The sequence below is a fragment of the Heptranchias perlo genome, chromosome 11 (assembly GCF_035084215.1).
Source record: "Heptranchias perlo isolate sHepPer1 chromosome 11, sHepPer1.hap1, whole genome shotgun sequence".
Taxonomy (NCBI): Eukaryota; Metazoa; Chordata; class Chondrichthyes; order Hexanchiformes; family Hexanchidae; genus Heptranchias; species Heptranchias perlo.
The window spans coordinates 25540562-25562636 of NC_090335.1; the positions used below are offsets into that span (position 1 = coordinate 25540562).

Sequence of the window (22075 nt, forward strand, 5' to 3'; positions counted from 1 at the left end):
ACACAAACGTTAGTAAACAGAATAAACACTTAGTTAAGTGCAATTCTTCAATAAATGTCAAGGCGAATAATATATTTAGTGGTACACCTTCAGACATATTAAAAATGGACACATAAAAACAGGCACACAAATAAAACGAACAAAGTCGACAATGGCCCTTGTTGGAGTAGTTACCCTACCAAAGTAGTCTGGACAGGGGCTATTCAGTACACCAAAAGTTCAGTAACAATGGCCTGTCCATCTGTCTGAGTCATGATATTCCCAAAGGTTTCCCAGTCAATCTCTCCAATGACCAGCACTTAAGTTTTAATCACAAGCAGGTTTTGAAATACTGTTGCTCTCCATCCACCTGACTTAAAGGAAGTTACCAGGTGGCACAGCAACTGCTGATGCCATTTAATTCAAATCTGAATTGAAGAGCCAGTGAGCAGAGTGCAGCATGTAGTGACTGCAGGATCAGCTGGTTACTGTTTATCCTATCAGCTGTTAAGTTCCTTCATGGTCAAGCAGGTGGAAAAAGACAGAGTGCTGGTCTTCAAATCACGCTCTTGATTGAATTTGAACATTAGGAAGATCGAAGCCATCACTTTTGGCCTGATAATTCTATCCCCTGCCCTGGGCATTCACTCATGCTGTATCATTAGTGTTGTGCTCAACCAAGCGATGGGCTTCAAACCCCAAATCCTGTTCATCATCAACACTGCCTCTCTCCGCCACTCCCTCAGCTGCACTACCGCCAAAACTCATTACACTTTTGTCATCTCTAGACTCCAATTCTTCACCCTATATAAACTCCAGCTTGCCCAAATCTCAGCCGCCCGTGTCTATACCATTTGCCCATCACCCCAGTCTTCACTGACCTCGACTGACTCCCAGTTTCATAGGAACATAGGAACAGGAGTAGGCCATTCAGCCCCTCGTGCCTGCTCCGCCATTTGAAAAGATCATGGCTGATCTGTGATCTAGCTCCATATACTTCCCTTTGGCCCATATCCCTTAATACCCTTGGTTGCCAAAAAGCTATCTATCTCGCATTTAAATTTAGAAATTGAGCTAGTATCAATTGCCGTTTGCGGAAGAGAGTTCCAAACTTCAACCACCCTTTCTGTGTAGAAATGTTTTCTAATCATACTCCTGAAAGGTCTGGCTCTAATTTTTAGATTGTGCCCCCTACTCCTAGAATTCCCAACCAGCGGAAATAGTTTCTCTCTATCCACCCTATCCGTTCCCCTTAATATCTTATAAACTTCGATCAGATCACCCCTTAACCTTCTAAACGCTAGAGAATACAACCCCAATTTGTGTAATCTCTCCTCGTAACTTAGCCCTTGAAGTATGGGTATCATTCTAGTAAACCTACGCTGCACTCCCTCCAAGGCCAATACGTCCTTCCGAAGGTGCGGTGCCCAGAACTGCTCACAGTACTCCAGGTGCGGTCTAACCAGGGTTTTGTATAGCTGCAGCATAACTTCTGCCCCCTTGTACTCCAGTCCTCCAGATATAAAGGCCAGCATTCCATTAGCCTTCTTGATTATTTTCTGCACCTGTTCATGACACTTCAATGATCTACGTACCTGAACCCCTAAGTCCCTTTGGACATCCACTGTTTTTAACTTTTTACCATTTAGAAAGTACCCTGTTCTATCCTTTTTTGATCCAAAGTGGATGACCTCACATTTGTCTACATTGAATTCCATCTGCCAGTTTTGCCCATTCACCTAATCTATCAATATCCCTTTGTAATTTTATGTTTTCATCTACACTGCTTACAATGCCACCAATCTTTGTGTCATCGGCAAACTTAGATATGAGACTTTCTATGCCTTCATCTAAGTCATTAATAAATATTGTGAATAATTGAGGCCCCAAGACAGATCCCTGTGGGACTCCACTAGTCACATCCTGCCAATGTGAATACTTACTCATTATCCCTACTCTCTGTCGCCTTTCGCTCAGCCAATTTCCTAACCAAGTCCGTACTTTTCCCTCGATTCCATGGGCTTCTAACTTAGCTAACAGTCTCTTATGTGGGACCTTATCAAATGCCTTCTGGAAGTCCATATAAATAACATCCATTGACATTCCCCTGTCCACTACTTTAGTCACCTCTTCAAAAAATTCAATCAGATTTGTCAGGCACGACCTACCTTTCACAAATCCATGCTTGCTCTCCCTGAATAACTGAAAATTCTCGAGGTGTTCAGTCACCCTATCCTTAATTATATGCTCCAGCAATTTCCCCACAACAGATGTTAGGCTAACTGGTCTATAATTCCCCGGTTTCCCTCTCTCTCCTTTCTTAAAAAGCGGAGTGACATGTGCAATTTTCCAATCTAGAGGGACAGTTTCTGAATCTAGAGAACTTTGAAAGATTATAGTTCGGGCATCTGCAATCTGCTCACCTACTTCCTTTAAAACCCACTGCATTGCATCGAAAATCCTCATCATTGTCCTCAAATCCCTCTACTGCCATGCCTCACCTTATCCCTTTAGCCTGATGTCTCCTCCAATTCTGGCCATTTACGCATTTCCCCTCCCCAACTTCACCCCATTATTGGGGTACCCCCTTCATCCCTACTTCCTGGAACTCCCTCCCTAAACCTCTCGGCCTCTCCAGTTTTTTGCTCATCTTTAAAAACCTTCTCAAAATCCACCTTTTCAACCAAAATTTCAGTTACCACTCCCACTATGGCCCAGCATGCTTTAACTGGTAAAAATAATTTAGTATAAACTTCAAGGTCGTGATGTAGCTCTAAATGTTATTGAACTGTTTACCATAATATAAATATATAAACATAGGATCGCAAAAGGAAGTCAGATGGAAAAATCCAAAACTAATCCCGCTGCCCTGTTCTCTCTCCACAGCTCTGTATCTTCCTTGGTTTGAAATATTTATCCAATTTTCCCTTAAAAGATGCAATGACCTCTTCCTCAACCACTCTGTGGCAAACCATTCCATGCTCCAACAATCACGAGTAAAGAAATCTTTCTTAACCTCTATCCTTACTCTCTGAAAATGTTAAATTGATGATCTGTGGCCATCGATTCCTTAACCAGTGGAAATAACTTTTCCCTATTCACCCTTTCAAAACCCTTCATAATTTTAAAAGGCTCTATTAAATTTCCTCGGCCTCTACTCAAGTTTCTCTTCATAACCAGATTCCCATCCCTGGTGAATTTACACCGTTCTCTCTCTGTGGCTTTAATGTCTTTTCTGTGATGTGGCATCCAAAATTGCACACTGCATTCTAACTGTGGCCTAATCAATTCCTTTATTAATCATTTTTTTTACTCTGGTACTCTACATGCCTCTTTGTGGAATCAAAAATTCTTGTTGGTCTAGAAACATACTGATCTAGGATGCATTCTAAAAAGCATATCCCACTTTGACCATAATGTTATTACCTTAATTCCAGTCAATCTTGGGATAGTTAAAATCACCCAGACTGACGCCCTGTTCCTACATTTTTCTGAACTATATCCCTCACTGACTTACGTCCACTGTTTGGTCGACTGTAGCGCATGCCAACTATTCTATCATTTACTGTCCTCGTTTTGTTTTAAAGCTCTATCCATACGGATTCTGTCTTCACACAACTGCAAAGAACATCCTTGGGTTTTAACACGGTGATAGATTCTTTTAACCATTCTGCCACCACTCTCCTCTTATCCCTCCTAATCTCTCATGAAAATGCTGTAATCAGGAGTATCAAGTTCCCAGCCCTGTCAAAACCTAAGCCATGTTTCTATTGTAGCTACCATGTATATATTTTTACTGAAGTACCCCTCAAGTTACCAGAGAGAGGCAAAGAGTTCCAATTCAAGAGTGCAAAACATAACTTCACCAAATATGATTTTAGCAACTAGTTTGGACACTTGGAAAACCAACATTATTTTGTTTCATCAAGGTAGCAAAAACCATAAAAATTTCTATCTGATAAGTTACTTACTACAGCAAAATACTATCTGATTAAGCAGAACATTTATCAGGAGTTCCATTTATTCAGTTCATCCATTTCTGTTAAAAGCTATTTAATAATCCCTTATTTACACATTTGAGCATATCAGTACAGTTTGTATATGAGTTTGGAATTAAAAGATGTATATTGTTTGATACATGTTTTAGAAATGAGACTTCCAATATAAATGAAAAATGACTCCCAACTCTGAAGCTAAACATGGAATTTTGCAAACAAGCAGGATTTTATTTTTAAGAGCAGTAATGAATTCTGTATTGGTCTGCATACATGAATTAATCATTATTTACAAGTTGGAGATGTTAACATGCAATATTTTGATCCAGAAGCAAAGAATAAACTACCACACATTCTTGATTTAGAGATGACTTCATCCTAGTCACAATCATGGCCAAGTGTAGCACATAAATCAGGGCCATCTATTTTAATAAATTGAGCAGGCTACCACAAAAATATTAACTACGGTGTGCAGAGAAGTAACCCTGATGAAAGCGTACTTTCACTTTTTAAAAGAAAAAAATTCTTCCTCAGTTATAAGCCACAGCATCTGGTCCCAAAAATACACACCACCTTACGGCCAAGTAATAAATACATTACAAAAAGAGATGCTCAAAGCTGCATCTTCCTGCGCCATTAAAACATTAATGGCGGAATTAACTGTGGCGGTTGGGAAGCAATATCTTGAAGCATAAGCAAATGAGCAAATAGTGCAAAGAACTAGAACTGGGAGAAAAATAACTGCCTCATCAATAGCATGTAATAGCACCTCAGAGCATCTGTTTAGGGAGCATGGCAAATGTAAATATATACTTTTCATGAATATGCGCCCTTCCAGCCAAACAATGTAATGCTGAAGTGAAGAAGGAGTAGATGAAAGTCAAAAGTATGTGCAATGAGTTTCTAAACGTACTTGCAATGGAAGTCAGCTTGTTCTAACAGTGGCACTCTCATCTCCGAGTCAGATGATTCTGGGTACGAGCAAGGACTTCAGCACATAACCTAGGCCAACACTTCAGTGAAGTACTGAGAGAGTGCTCCATTGTCAGAGGTGCCATCTTTTGGATGAAATATTAAACTGTTCATGTGGACATAAAGGTCCCATGCCACTATTTAAAGAGCATGGAGGTCTCTTAGTGTTCTGGCAAACATTCATTCCTCAATCCACACCACCAAAACAGATTAACTGGTAATTGTAGGACCTTGTTGTGCGTAAACTGGCTGCTGCATTTGTCAACAAAAGTAACTACACCTCAAAAGTAATTAATTGGCTGTGAAGCGCTCTGAGAATGTGAAAGGCACCATAGAAGTGCAAGTTATTTTTTTCTCTCTTGTTTTTTGTTGTAATGCATATACATTTTCCTTTTGAAGTCTTGGAATATTGCTCAACCATAAATACTGTACTTAATTATGTGTACAAAAAGGTAATTTATTTAAAACAGTCTTGATAAGAGCATAGACTTTTATACTTCTGCAATGACATGACTTTTGGTCAACTAATTTCCTTAGGCAAGAGGCAACTTACCTAATATGTGACAATGTTTCCTTGATTGGAACAAAGAACTTAGATGAAGTAACCTTCTTGAACTGAGCATGCTCATACTGGTAGAGCAAAATCATGGGCAGTGTAAAATCAAACGTAATTCTTAAACCATCCACCATTTCTTTACAGAGTTCAACACTGCAAACAAAAATAGCAAAGTATTTAATTACACAAGAAGTGTCTGGTTTATATATTGTAAACACCATCATTTCCTATTTTCAAAAGCCATCAGGCACACTTACTTTTTCTCAGGTGGAATGTAATGAGGATTCATTGGAATCTGTGAGTTACTTTGATGATGTCGAGATCTTTCATTGGCTGAAAAGGCTGCATTAATTGCAAAATGTTTCACGTAGGATTCCAAAATATTAATAATGTTCGTCTGGCACGGCAGCTTCACCAACTGTCAAAACAAGATCATCCACGTTTTTGTCCTGAACTGTAGATTTTTAAAAACTATAACCATTTGCATTTGAAAATGCAGATAAAGGCTAGTGCAAGAGGTTTACAACTTGAAAGTATCATAATTGTAACAAACTGTAATTCAGTATATCAATCAAAATATCCGGATGTCTACATGCTATGGGCATAAGAATTTTGATTAAGCAGTCGTTAAGTATGAAGTCAATGAAAATGAAAATTGGGAGAGATGTACAACAGGCAGCTGACCCGATATTGCCCATTTTACACTATCGCCCAACGTCAAAATTATCCCCACAGTTTTTAGGTTGTTATTGTTACAACGATCATTTGCATAGAGCTGTTTGAATATCCTTTCACCTGGCAATTTACAACAATATAATCTCATATAATTGTGGCATTGCTAGCTACACATATTGTATGAGACAAAATATAAGTAACTTTATTGCTTCATCAACCAATATCAACCAAAAAAGCATTAACTGGTGATTCATATCTTTGTAGTTTGAAGAACACTACTGCCATAGAATGGCTAATGCATTTGTCTGCACAACAGTTCACTTCAATTAAAAAGTTATTGATTGTGTCACACTTTCGGATGCTCCAACAGTATGATAAAGGTGCTATATAATCACAAATATTTATTGTACTTGACCTATGGAATCAGGGAGCACTTTGCATGGCTGTCGAACACAGTATTCTACAGAAGATCTGCTGCATACTATGGGCCTGTATCCAATTCACACAAGGAATCAGCAATGCCTTTTACTCAAACACAGTTAGGCGAGTTGAGTAAAATACATATTTGGAGGCAAGTGTACTGTATTAGCAAAAAGCTTGCTGCTACACTGGTAGGTACAGGGTAGTGGGAGTCAACTTCTATTAAAAGTAGGCGCTCAGATCACTTAAGAGAGCTTCTGATACAACTGAACGGGAGAAGGTATCTATGGCAGACCCACATTAGTAACATATCATTTTAGTATCAGCTTACATGATTAATATCCATGCAAGAGATTTTTTTTATTCATTCATGGGATGTGGGCAAGGCCAGCATTTATTGCCCATCCCTAATTGCCCTCGAGAAGGTGGTGGTGAGCCGCCTTCTTGAACTGCTGCAATCCGTATGGTGAAGGTTCTCCCACAGTGCTGTTAGGAAGGGAGTTCCAGGATTTTGACCCAGCAACGAAGAAGGAACAGCGATATATTTCCAAGTCAGGAAGGTACGTGACTTGGAAGAGAACATGCAGGTGGTGTTGTTCCCATGCGCCTGTAGCCCTAGTCATTCTACGTGGTAGAGGTCGTGGGTCTGGGAGGTGCTGTCAAAGAAGCCTTGGTGAGTTGCTGCAGTGCATCCTGTCGATGGTACACACTGCAGCCATGGTGCGCCGGTGGTGGAGGGAGTGAGTGTTTAGGGTGGTGGATGGGGTGCCAATCAAGCGGGCTGCTTTGTCCTGGATAGTGTCGAGCTTCTTGAATGTTGTTGGAGCTGTACACATCCAGGCAAGAGGATAGTATTCCATCACACTCTTGACTTGTGCCTTGTAGATGGTGGAAAGGCTTTGGGGAGTCAGGAGGTGAGTCACTCGCCGCAGAACACCCAGCCTCTGACCTGCTCTTGTAGCCACAGTATTTATGTGGCTGGTCCAGTTAAGTTTCTGGTCAATGGTAACCCCCAGGATGTTGATGGTGGGGGATTCAGCGATGGTAATGCCGTGAACGTCAAGGGGAGGTGGTTAGACTCTCTCTTGTTGGAGATGGTCATTGCCTGGCACTTGTCTGGCGCGAATGTTACATGCCACTTATCAGCCAAGCCTAGATGTTGACCAGGTCCTGCTGCATGCATGCACAGACTGCTTCATTATCTGAGGGACTGCGAATGGAACTGAACACTGTGCAATCATCAGCAAACATCCCCATTTCTGACCTTATGATGGAGGGAAGGTCATTGATGAAGCAGCTGAAGATGGTTGGGCCTAGGACACTGCCCTGAGGAACTCCTGCAGCCATGTCCAGGGGCTGAGATGATTGGCCTCCAACAACCACTACAATCTTTCTTTGTGCTAGGTATGACTCCAGCCACTGGAGAGTTTTCCCCGATTCCCATTGACTTCAATTTTACTAGGGCTCCTTGATGCCACACTCGGTCAAATGCTGCCTTGATGTCAAGGGCAGACACTCACCTCACCTCTGGAATTCAGCTCCATATTTGGAGCAAGACTGTAATGAGATCTGGAGCCGAGTGGTCCTGGCGGTCTAAACTGAGCAGGTTATTGGTGAGTAAGTGCTGCTTGAGGGAGGGCAGTAGGTGGTAATCATCAGGAGATTTCCTTGCCCATGTTTGACCTGATGCCATGAGATTTCATGGGGTCCGGAGTCAATGTTGAGGACTCCCATGGCCACTCCCTCTTGACTGTATACCACTGTACCGCCATCTCTGGTGGGTCTGTCCTTCCATCACTTTACTGATGATTGAGAGTAGACTGATGGGGCGGTAATTGGCCGGATTGGATTTGTTCTGCTTTTTGTGGTCAGGACTTGCCTGGGCAATTTTCCACTATGGGATATTCGTGAACCAGATGGATTTTTACAACAATCCGGTAGCTTCATGGTCACCATGACTGATTCCAGCCTTTTATTTAATTCCAGATTTTATTTAATTAACTGAATTTAAATTCCCCAGCTGCCGTGGCGGGATTTGAACTCATGATTCCGGATTATTAGTCCAGGCCTCTGGGTTACTGGTCCAGTAACATAACCACTATGCTACCGTACCCATAAAGCTTTAAAAGATGGCACTTTGTACAACAAAAATTATACCTTTTTCCTTTTGTTGATATAATAGCAATCATCCTCTAGTTTCTTCTTCAGAATTTCTGGAATTTCTATGTTTATGGTTTTCTCTTCCATTTCCTTTTTAGAGCAAGTCTCTTGATCATCCTTCTAGATTATGAAGAAAATTAGTTATCCAAGAGCAGCTAAACACAAAATACCAACTATAGCTGTTGACTGGTTCTCTTTTTTTTGCCTCTCCCAGGAGATTACATGGCTGAAGGGGAGTGGGGGGTATTAAGTCATGATGCTCTAGTCATTATGAGGTGTGGGGCAGGCTTGATGGACCAGCTGATCTTTTCCTGACCGCCAATTTCATATATTCGTAATGTTTTAGAGGAAGTTTTAAGAGGCAAAATCTGAATGCAAGGATAACGACAGATGCAATTCAATATGGTCAAATGTAAAACAATTGGTATGGCAACAAGGAACCAATAGAGGGACTATGTTTTAAATAAAACAGTACCAGAGTGCCATCTAGGAAAGAGATCTGGCTGTTTTAGTGGATAAGTCTGAAAGAACATAAGTAATAGGAGTAAACCATACGACCCCTCGAGCCTGCTCCACCATTCAATAAGATCAGAGAGCAAGTTATTATCTTAATGGCAAGAAACTGGAACGTACTGCAGTACAAAGGGATCTGGGGGTCCTAGTGCAAGAAAATCAAAAAGTTAGTATGCAGGTGCAGCAGGTGATCAAGAAGGCCAACAGAATGTTGGCTTTTATTGCTAGGGGGATAGAATATAAAAACAGGGAGGTATTGCTGCAGTTATATAAGGTATTGGTGAGACCGCACCTGGAATACTGCATACACTTTTGGTCTCCATACTTAAGAAAAGACATACTTGCTCTCGAGTCAGTAGAAAGAAGGTTCACTCGGTTAATCCCGGGGATAAAGGGGCGGACATATGAGGAGAGGTTGAGTAGATTGGGACTCTACTCATTGGAGTTCAGAAGAATGAGAGGCGATCTTATTGAAACATATAAGATTGTGAAGGGGCTTGATCAGGTGGATGCGGTAAGGATGTTCCCAAGGATGGGTGAAACTAGAACTAGGGGGCATAATCTTAGAATAAGGGGCTGCTCTTTCAAAACTGAGATGAGGAGAAACTTCTTCACTCAGAGGGTAGTAGGCCTGTGGAATTTGCTGCCCCAGGAAGCTGTGGAAGCTACATCATTAAATAAATTAAAACAGAAATAGACAGTTTCCTAGAAGTAAAGGGAATTAGGGGTTACGGGTAGCGGGCAGGAAATTGGACATGAATTTAGATTTGAGGTTAGGATCAGATCAGCCATGATCTTATTGAATGGCGGAGCAGGCTCGAGGGGCCGATTGGCCTACTCCTGCTCCTATTTCTTATGTTCTTATCATGCACAACAGGGAAGTTTGTTATAGCATGTAGTCACCAGATACAAATGACACCTTGTTAATCAAATTATTTCAATTTTTTTATTTTGTTCTTAAAAAGTGGATGAAACAGGCAAGGCTGGATTTATTGCAATCCTAGTTCCCGTGAGAAGGTAGCGATGGAATGTCTCCGAGTGATTGTTTTTACAATTGAGTGGCTTGGTAGGACACTGCGGTGGGCAATAAGAGTAAACCATGTAATGTGGGGCTGGAGTCATAAGCAGGCCAAGAGTTGGCAGGTCTCCTTCCCTGAAGGATATTAGTGAACCAGCTAGGCATTAAGACAACCCAGAATTTTCAAAATGACCAGATCTAATGAATGCAATTTCACAATTTATCATAATGGAATTTTCATAACTTCCAGGTAGCTAAACTAGTACCATAACCACTACACTGTACCTGCCTGTACTTTCCAATACTGTAGTGCTTGCTGTGTTGATAGTGACTAAGAGGCAGCAGTTGCTTTTAAGGCATTTTAATTGTAGCTGCTTTAAACAAAACCAAATCTAAAGATTTCTAATGTTTTCCATCAACTTCTGTGATTCAGAGTTTACTAGTAGCATCCAAAATAAACCAGTCCATGAACAGGAGAATTTATGATTGGATCATGTTGGATTTGGCACTGGATAACTAATTTAGATACGTCCACTTAAACTTTAAATTTAATACTGATAAGAAATTAGATATACAAAACAACCTTGCAACTAGGTAGGGAACAATATATTTATACCTTTAATAAAATTTATAGTAGGAATTTTGTCAGTTTGACTTATTCGAGTGGATGATAGTCAGGGGCTATCCTTCACACATGCACAGAGCTTTTTATTGCCACCAAAGTCACTTAAGGATAATCTTCAAATATTTTCAAATATTATTTTTCAGCCAAAAGAAATTTTACCATTTCTATTATCTCTTCTGGTTCACTGTCATCTTCACACTCTAGTAATTCTTCATCTGTACCATCTACATCATTGTCATCGTCATCATCGTCGTCATCAACCTCATCGTTAGAAGTAGCACTTAATGCTGAAAAAGGAAAAAAAAAGGGAAAGATCTTAACAGAGTTGTTCGAAATGCCATTCGTCTACACACGAGGTTTAAGTGAACTCGACCTAAGGTGTAAACAAACTTTAAATTCTGAAACCTAACAAAAAAACTATTTATTGGGAACTTTCAACATTGCTTTTTAAGAGCTTTCCACTTATTAATTGTTGTAACCAATTTAATGAGAGAAAAGAAAATCTCCATTAGTCGCAGAGGCATCGGCCCTGATATTACCAGGGAGGCGGGATGGCAGCTGGGGGGGAGTGGGGGCGCCTGGGTAACCCGCCCAATGAAATCCGTCCATTCCCAATGCAATCGCGGGTAAATTGAAGCCACTTACCGTGGCTTCCGGGTTTCCTGTCGGAAACCTGCGCAGCGGGCGGACTGCACACCCACATCACAAGCTGTCAGCTGGAGGAACTCTACTTAAAGGGGCAGACCTCCAATGCTGCTCCTGCAGCAAAGAACCAAAATTATACAATGGAGCAGCCCAGGGGAAAGGCTGCTCCCAGATTTACTGATGCCTCACTCCAGGTCCTATTGGATGGGGTGAGGAGGAGGAGGAGGAGGGGGACTTTCTATCCAACGGACGGGAGGAAGTGGCCTGTCTCTGCGACCAAGAAGGCCTGGCTCGAGGTGGCAAAGGAGGTCACCAGCAACAGTAACGTCTCCCGCACATGGATCCAGTGCGGGAAGCGCTTCAGTGACCTAACTAGGTCATCCAAAGTGAGTACACTTACTCATTCTCCTACACTCCGTCTTCCACATCACCGCCCCCACTCCCCAACTCATTCCGTACATGCCAACACTACTCTCAGATCACTCCTCACACCCACTCAAAGCTCATCCTCAACTTACCCGCACTTACTCACCTCCCCAGTACTCATCCCACCACTGCCACTCGACCCAATCCTCATACAATGTCATGGCTCTGTCTCACTCACCCTCTGATGCATATCTTTCACGGTCAGCCTCACCAAAACCAATGCATTCAGCGGTTGGCCACGTCACCATCCCTCACTCACGCCTCTCTACTTTCTCCCCTTTTCGGAGGAGAGCCCAGAATGCAGGGGAGAGGGCGAAGACCAGAGAGGGGGCCGCAACATCAGATCGTCCTCACGTATGCAGAGCAGGAGGCTCTTGAAGTGAGCCGCACCCTCGAGTGCCTGTCCATCAGGGCCGCCGAGACTGCCACCCGACAAACGGCTGGTGACAGAACTTTAACATTCAGCACCCATAATAGCAAATGATGTTAACATGCCTTGCCATCTTCAGCACCTCAACATCTCTGTCATCATGCTTAATACTGCCTTCTGTTCTCTTACAGGGCCTTCAGCGACCGCCGTGACAGCGGAGGGTGATTCCTCAGAGGACCCGCCGGCCTCTGAGGGGGCACCGTTACATCTGAGCGAGCCATCCACCAGCACAGATACACACACCTCGTTGGGTCCCCTTCCTCACTTAGTTGGGGTCGCACATGGTGAGTCACCACATACGTGAGCACAGGCAGACACTGGTGGAAGGGGCAACTGTGGAGAGTCCGCTTTGGTGGGAGCACTCTTCTCCAGGCTCTGCTCAGCTGGACACAGATGCTGAAACTCTAGGGGCCATCCTTTAAAAGGAGAATGATCGAGGGGCAGCAGCACATTTGCGAGGTGCTGGAACAGGTGCCACGCGCACTCTCCACAATTGCGCAGAGGATGGAGGAGTCCAACTCCTGCATGAGTCTAATGGTGGCACAGGTACAGGAGGGAATCTCAGACACTGTCACAGGGACATGGGGGCATCTCTGAGATAGTGTCGCAGATAAGTGCGGGAATGTCTGCGATGGAGGGAAGGCTAGCCTCCATCGAGATTCAAGCACGGCTCACCAATGAGTCCATGACAACGGCCCTTCGGACTCAGGGTGAGCAACTTTCTGCCACCTTACACAGGCAGGCAGATACACTAGCACTGGCCTTACAAGGCTTCACACATGTCCTCCAAACTGTTCTCCAGCAGGATGGTAGGAGTCTTGTGGGCCTGGCCCAGGAGAGGGATGATGGCGAAAGGGGACATGGAAGTGACGACGCCATTCAAAGCGCTCCCCGTCTCACCCTCTCAGCCCCCCTCACAACCGCAATGCTGCCTCCTCTCCAGGTGGTCGAGTCTGCCCCTGCACAAGTGCAGGTGGAGCAGTCTTTGGAGGGGCCCTCACGGGCACCAATACCTAGAGGGCATAGGACCAAAGTATCTAATCGGTCAGGGCATGAACAAGAGCAACCTGCCACTACCTCTGCTGCAGCCACAGGGGAAGCACCACGTTGGTTTTGTGAGCACAAAGGGGATGCACAAGGGTTTTTGACGGTTTGTCATGTTTTTTATTTATATTTGATTTTTGTTAATGGCACATTAAATATTATTATTGTCACCACTACTGCCACGTCTTGGCCATTCTTGACTGGCTTGTGTAATAAGTCCCTTTCATGAGGTTCACCATGAACACCCATACTTGATGCCACCCATTGGGTCACCCTACAGTGGGTGTATGTGTAGTTGCACGACTATTTTGTGGAGTGCCTGTGGTGCAGCACTGTGTTGTGGAGCTCCACGTGGCGGAGGTGGACGGCGTGCCTGGTGATGTAGCTCATCCTCGGATGAAGTGATGAATGCAGCTATGGCGCCACCCCCCCATCCTGACGGTGAGAGTTTCAGGGGATCCGTAAAATAGGTAAATGTGTTTGGACAGCAGAGTTTAGGGTATGATGTAATAATTTTGAGTGTGGAGACAACGGTGTGGCAGCCAAAACTTTGTCTGAAGTGACAGAGTGCCCTGCTGCCATAAATGAGATATTCCCCCCAAATGTCAAATAACCCTTTGCATCTCCCACTGGCTGCTGGCTGAAACACGTCTGCTCCAACAGGGAGTGTTTCCCACAGCACGGGAAACACGCTAAGGATCCTTCAAAATTGCACCCCTGCCAAAATCGCCACTCAATGAGGTCTGTCAAGTACCTCAGCTAGCTAAATAACTATCTAAATTATCATCCCGCTGGCTTTAATTGCCGGTGGGAGTCCCGCATGGGGGAACCCGGAAGTGAGCAGGTTGGAGCCGGGCTCCGAACCCGATCCGGGATTTCGCCATTTTTAGAGGCACCCCTCCCACCCGCAACGCACCCGCCCGGCCATCCGAAAATCAGCCCCATCATAACAGTTTCACTTTATTCTTCAGGAATGCTCCAGATCTTCCAGTGATTTAACTCGAACTTCAGTCTTAAGAGTACTTTCAGGTTGCTTAAAGTAACTCAAGTTTCTGCTAATGACCTTTGTTATAAATATTTTCAAGTTCATTTTGCACCATTATATTCACCGGTTTACTGAAGAATTAAATAGAGGTAATGCAACGGCTGAGGATGATACTCTATAACTCAGTTTGTACAAAACAAACTTTCTGGAGTAAACACTGTTGAAATTAAGTCATACTTAAGTCATAAGTAAACGCTCAATTCAAAGATCAAATAAGTGGCATCAAAACAAAAGTAACCTCATTAATATTTTTGAGGATAGCTGAATACTTAGTACAATATCAGCTCAGGCAATTTTTAAAAAATAAAAATACAAAGCCATATGCATTTTTCTTTACTAGTTACAACAGCTTTTTCCCCCATTTTTATTGAAACAAAAGCACTGCAACAACTGAATGCTGGGTAGCAATCCTTTCCCCTCCCTCCATCCGCCATCAACAAAATAATGATGGCAGCAATGTATTTAATGTAATATATTAAAACAAAAACTCAGCACACAGATTGCTATGACCTAATGCAAAAAGCAGCATAAATTGCAAGATTATAAAATTTAAAGGCATTAGCAAACTTAAGTACTTTGAGGTGTAATTAGAGCACTGTTCTGTTGTGGCATTCTCCTTGTATAAGCAAGTACACAAAAAAAATTAAATTAATTTTATCTGGTGATTTTTGATCCTCCTTACGATATAGATTTTGAGACATTAATACATTACTGAGATAAAGGCACAACACGTAACATTTGCACAACAAATGCTTTCTTTCATTTGCTTCATTGTATTTGTAATTCTATGCTAGAAAATGTATATTTAAACACCATACTGAAAGGGAATAAGTTCTAGAAACGAAGAAAACCACTCGAGCATTTTCAGAATCTTGGATCACAGGATTTTAAAGAAATAAACAGCTTACTGGACCTTTTTTTCCTCTGACATTTGCTGATAAATAGTACATTCATGGGGTCAGAGGGGCCTGCAGGAGGTAAAGAATGTGTCTTTCTTCATGTAATGAATTTGGAAAAAAAAAACCACTAGTATCATTTTGTACCTGACTTCCTCATTTGTGTTTTGTTGACAGTCAGGAAAGGTCAACGTTAATGGCTTGTAGTTGTGAGAGGTTCCAATTTCTAACATCTATGACGGGAAACTCCAGGACCTCTACACCAGTGCTATTAAAGCCCAAGAGCATCATACACACACACAAAATACAAGGGGATATATACAAGGGAGTCAAAGATTATAGTAGGTAGACGGGAAAGTAGGGTTGAGGTCACAATCAGATCAGCCATGATCTTATCAAATGGCAGAGCAGGCTCGAGGGGCCGAATGGCCTACTCCTGCTCTTAATTTGTATGTTCGTTTGTGCACATGCACACACACACATGTTAAAATGCCACTCATGTGATTTTCATAGAATAATAGTTGTGGATTTCTGTCCCCAAAGCACCAGTAGAAATCCCAGACTTATTCAGTCACTGTAAATCAGTAGCACATTATCCCTTACATGGCATAAACACCACTTTTGTTACTGAAATAAGAATCTGAATCATTTTCTTAGTCTGATTTAAGTGCTGATGACTCTCTCAAATTCCTTGAGAAAGGGGGTGGGAAGATTTCTTTTGTTGTACCATTAAAAAACTCATCCAATATGCATCTAGATAGATTACTGTTGTCAAATTTAAAAGAAACAGGTCATTGAAACTGCACTGTTGGCTAGTGCAATACCAATCTCCCAATTTGGTTTTGGAATTTTAGAAGACGATTTGCTATATGGTTCTCAAGGTTTCATAAAACTTTTCATGATTAATGTACATTTATCTGCACCAAATTACAATATTGTCTTAATTTTTTTACAATAATGCAATTGTTTATCCTACGATTATATTGTGACAAGATTAGACAACTACGAAAAAGCTCTAATAAGCTCTGTAATAGGTTCTATCAGTGTTGTTTTTGATATAATTTTCCAAACTAATAGTGCAGAAACCAGGAAAGAATGAAAGCAGCAAAAATAAGAAAAATTGTGACATTACTAGTCTAGGATTTGCCAGCATCGAAACAAACAATGAGCATTAGAGTTATTCAGTGAGTTAAACACTAGCACTCCTAGTGGCAGAAAACACACTACGACATTTCAGCTCACTTCACATGACCTGTGACTTATACAGACATTTTGTTTGGTTTCAGACCCATAAATTCAAACAGAAAATGAACACCTGTTAAAAAAAATACTCACAGTTTTCATCATTCTCTTCTTTTTCATCCACAGGAAGACTTTTTAGCACTGAGTCAACACCAGGTAGCCGACAACGACGCTTCTTTTTCCCTTTGTTTTTCCTAATCACATGAAAGTTAGTATTAAACCATTCAGTCCTTCGTGAATTTATTCCAATAGGCAAGAGCTTGAAAAATTTCCAAAAACACTGCGCTTGTTACAAAGCTTTCCCAAGACACAGAAAAATACACAAAAGATATAACTTTGAAGAATATAAAACAATATTTAGCCTATTATGGAAAATAGTAATTTCAAAAGGTTTTTTTAAAAACATGGTAACAATATATTTATATCAGGATACATAGGAATGATGCAGTAGTATCTTTAACCCTTAAACTGCATTTGCTGCACCAACCGTTTCGTATTCCTATTTATCCACCAACATGGCAGTCAAGATTATTAAATATTTTTCAGTAATTTGAGTTTCATTAACCCTATTTATTTTTAACCCAGCTACGTATAGTTCGACACCAGCACAAAGTAGGCTACATAAATGGAGTTTGTTGGTGAACACTTGTAAATGTATTGCTGGATATGGTCTTGAGTGAACTCGTTGGGCAAGTTGCAAGTGGTCCATGGTTCGGTACTCTTTTCACAGCACAGCATAGGAAACTCTGAGGCAACTTCAATGCATGGATCTTTGTATACGTGTGCACTGGAGTTTCTGCTCGGCACTGTACTGTCGTAATTTCTGTACAATTTTATTCTTGCTTGTGACACAAATGATAGCTCATTTTCAATCACAGCACTCTTTGTATGAAGACTGTCAGTCATGATCATGCAAAGCAACTCGCATTTAATATTTTGGAGGACTCCTGTTGTGACTTTGCACTTTGACTCGACTACTACAAGAGCACATTTACTCACCTTTTAGCCTGTACTTATTGGGGACCCATTCCAGTGTGCTTTAGCTATGCCCTGGCAGCATATTGTATTGAGAAAAAGCACGATAGAATTCATTTGTTTCTCAAACTTCAGTTCATCAATCCTTTAGGCTGAACTTCTGGAGACCTTCTTTCTTGCCAGATTTCAGGTGAAAGATTTATGCATTTATCTGACCAAGCTGCCAAATATTTTTATATAATTATTATTTTGTAAATACTTTGGGGTATGTAATGATGCTTACATCACGTAAATTATTCTTACATGCGAGCCACAGCTTTCTTGGCCAATTTACGCTGTAATCTGCGATTTTCATCCGTGTCACGAAGTACATGATCTTCTGCTGCCCATCTATCCCAGCTAGAGACAGGAGGATAAAGACAGGTAAAAATAAAAGGCAACAAAAAAAAATCAAATCAAAAAAAAACTTACAAAACCGAAATAAAGTCATTAATCCATTCAACAGCACAAATCCATTTTCAAATATGAAATTCTAATTAATTTGTGTCAGTGAAAGGGTTAAAAGTATATTTAGGAAAAGGACTGATCTGCTAGAATCAAAATCTTAAAATCACAATATACAGCAATTTTTTTTAAAGAAATAAAAATTCTTGCAATACAATATAAAAATATGCATTTACCACGGTACAGGTACTAAGTGCAGGAAAATGGAACCCGAAAGGCTGGTGAGTATTAAATTTAACGTGAATCAGATACTTGAATTTTCATTTTGAAAAGCAGCATGGGATCAATTCCAAATAAATGCAGTTGTGAAGCGCAAACATAATATTCTAATAGAAACATAATATTCTAATAGAATACACCTTGGCCTTTACTTTGGAGAATGCTGTTCACAATAAGAGTCTTGCATCACTAGCTCTTTCCAGTTACACAACATAATCATCAGACTTCAAAGCAACTATTGTAATGTAGTCCTAGACCCTATTGAGTTTATAGTATTTTAAGTTATAAATGAATATCAAAATTAGCTGCTCCAGTATGTTCAGATGTACAAGAGCATCACAAGTGTGCTCCAATACAAGAACCATTATTAAACACACACTTAAGTAATCATTGATTAAAAAAAAGTACACCAAATTGTGCTGAGGTGGGTTACGGGCATACTACACCAGAACCAAGCCACTTCCAATTCATTCCTACCATACTGAATTACTGACACAAATACAAAATGTTTCCATCACACAAAATCTGTTTTTACCTATGAGGCAAACTTTTTGAAGTCTAATTAATAAAATGGTCATTTGGATTGAAATCACTGGATGAATGAATGAACGAGTGAATTTTGACAGAATTAACTGAAAATCTGCTATTTTCATTCCCAGCTTATAATTTCTTTGAAAAACTAACGTGTTATTTTAGAATTGTATATGGTTAAATCGAGACTCCTACCTCTTGTTCTACTGAAACATTCAAATGGAACTATTACAGGTTTGGAGACTGCCATTCCATCAATCTTCTAAAAGTCATCAACACTGGTTAAAATTCTACATTGTTATAACTCATGGTAGCAATTCACCAAATCTCAACCAAACTCTAATGTGAAATGAACCTGAATAAAACCAGTCAAAAAAAAAGTTACCCAAGGCACATAAACTGAATTTTACACCTCAAGATAAAGATTTTACAAATAATGTATTAAACTCACAGAAATCATGGAAAGGCCTCTTTTTATTTACAACTCTGGTCCAATGCATAAATTAAAAGGGGCATATTAATCATTATATAAAGTCAACCACCTGTTACCACTTCTTTTTGATTAAAGTTCCCATTTTCCTAAAAGACGGTTAGAATTGCCTCAAGCTGAGGATGGGAATGAGTTTGTAATATATGATGCTGAATGTACATCACATCTGGCAGTTCAGGCTTCAAACATGCAAAACGCACGTCTTTTCCCTAATGTAGGCTATATACAAATTAAAAATTTGACGTGTGCAAATGAAACTCACATGAAAGCAATGCAGTTCACAGAGCTAAATAATGAAATAACTTCAACCAGAACTTCACAACAATCAGTTTTATTTGTGATAATTGCCCTGGATGTTATTGTAACAAAGTTGTACATAAGAACACTATGACTCATCAGGATTGTACTTAAATAAACAGCAAAAGCAAAGACCCATAAACTTGCACTTTATAAAATTAAAACCATCAGTTTTATTTAAGGGGAATTAACATAAACAGCATAAAGTTAAATAATAAAGACAGTGCACACCCATACATTTACAAGCACGTGAGAATTCAGTAATAGAGATGATATACTGGACAACTTGAAAGACAAGACTGCAAGTAGTCTAGTTATCTTCAATTTACAATGACAATACAAGCAGATTCATTATTACTATTAGATCATAGTTTCTGCATCTGTTTCAAACAATGTTTCTACCTTTCCCAACAAAGATTCTTTGAGGCTTTCAACAAAGTGAAACAGAAGTTGACAAATGAAAAATAAATGGGGAAAATAAAAATCATTCGACGCAAACAGTAGCAGTGAACTCTCCACTTCAAATAGTATGCTAGTGGAGGTAATCAATAGACATACGTTAAAAGCATCTCAAAGTACTCCTTGGTTGAGTTTGAAAATACAGCGCTCAGATGAGCTATACAGATTACGTATGCATACGTAGAGTCAAAAGCCATCTGTATGCATCCTTTCAGTGATACGCCCTTCACTCCAGATAAATCAGAGAATTAATGGCATCTACCATCAAAAGCATTGAAAGAGACTTGCCAATCAGAATGTGTTGCCGTTGGCTGTTTTGTTATCTCCAAATTCTTATCTCAACTCCCTGTGATCAGGGTAGACAGAGTATGGTGACCAGTACTGAAAAATATTTGCATTTGTATGATGTACACACACACCATTTTTTATTTTGAGTGATCTCGATGCAACATACATGATGTCTGAAATGTGGCAAGATTCATGTTACGTCTATCTTTGATTACATAATTCCAAAGAGAGACAGGGACACTAGAAAGGGTGCAAAGGCAACAAGGATAATTCCACATTATTGAGTTATGAGGAAAAACTTAAAAGAGCTGTTTATTCTCAGTAGAAAAGATGACGAGGGAAGAATCATGAATCAAGGTAGAAACTTCTTCATGACGAACCAGAATCAAAGATCCAGCAGAAACAATATGAGCTAAATAGGAATCAAGATAAAATTTCTTCACACTTAAGAGGTCAGAATAAATAGCTATATACAGTGAATGCAGAATCTGTTGAATCACTCCAGCAGAGGAAGCTGAATGGATTCATAAAAAGTGAAGGAGTGCAGGAATACAGGCTTGGATTAAGAATGAGATGAAGATAGAACTCTGTCAAATACTAATCCAGAGTACATACTCAACAAAATGATCCACATTAGTCAAGTTGTCTTTTCACTTGCCTAGTACACAGATGCCTTCCTCCTTCAGAAGACAATCTGTGTTGACCAACATAAAAAGGATACTGCTCCCTTGAATGTACAATATGTCATGCAATGGCAGAAGTAGTGTTCAGGGAAATAATCTTAGCAATGTGAATCATGATGCAACCTTTACAAATGCATAACTATATAAATAAAGCGTTAGAGTGCAGTTGATGGGGACTTCCTCCCGGTGAGATCATGCATTGCTTTTCAACACCACAGAAAACCACTAATCTTGGAATTGGCAAATACCAGACAAATATAACCAGAAATGAACAGAAGTTGGTGAAACTGTGATAAAATTAAACACATGGTAGCTAATTTGATTGAGTTTGCAAGATAGTGCATACAATATTCTTGCCTAATATCTGGAACTTACACAAGTTTCATGACTTAAAAAAGATAACTGCAAAAGTAGAAATCAACCAGCCACACATACACTAGAAATTTTACATCTTCTAATATTGATGGAGGAATCAAATTATATTTATGGGTTATGACCATAATTAGTACTGTTAGAAAACTGATTCAGTAGTTTTAGTATCACTTGAATGGTACTGATTTCCCCTGTTGCTGTTGTGATAACTCTCCAATTTCTCTCTTCTTTCCCACAGTTTTCCAATGGCTTCCTTCTTATCCCTTTTATAGTTTAGAATGTTACTGCACAGAAAAAGACAATTCAGCCCATCAAATCTGCATTGTTTTTCTCCACATGCCATCTAGTTTAAACCCACTCTTCTGTTCACTCCCTATACTCTAATATTACTTTTTCAAGCAACTTATTCACTTTTAAAATACTTTACGAACTCCACTTCAACAATGGTTTGTGGTAGAGAATTTCACATTCTAACTATTCTCTATGTGAAATGACTTGTCCAGCTTTATAACTTTTGTTTCTTTCAATTAATACACATTTTTTTTTAAAAATGAGACTAAATTTGTCTTAAATCTCAATGTGTTTACTAAGCTGTTGGGTTTCAAAAGAGCCCGAG

The 22075-nt window shown here is 40.3% G+C and overlaps 1 protein-coding gene across 2 annotated transcripts in view; it reads right to left on the bottom strand.

Annotated features, from left to right (window-relative positions):
• LOC137327183 (MSL complex subunit 3-like) overlaps positions 1-22075 on the bottom strand; it is a 58109-nt gene that overhangs the window by 23734 nt on the left and 12300 nt on the right. The window contains exons 3-8 of one of the 2 annotated variants that reach the window (XM_067992720.1): positions 17920-18015; positions 16735-16835; positions 11073-11200; positions 8755-8877; positions 5760-5920; positions 5500-5655 (exon numbers count right to left, since the gene is read on the bottom strand). In XM_067992720.1, the coding sequence (XP_067848821.1) occupies positions 5500-5655; positions 5760-5920; positions 8755-8877; positions 11073-11200; positions 16735-16835; positions 17920-18015 (765 nt within the window). Of the gene's footprint in view, positions 1-5499; positions 5656-5759; positions 5921-8754; positions 8878-11072; positions 11201-16734; positions 16836-17899; positions 18016-22075 lie in introns of those variants that run through there. The other variant, XM_067992721.1, reaches the window with a different exon arrangement.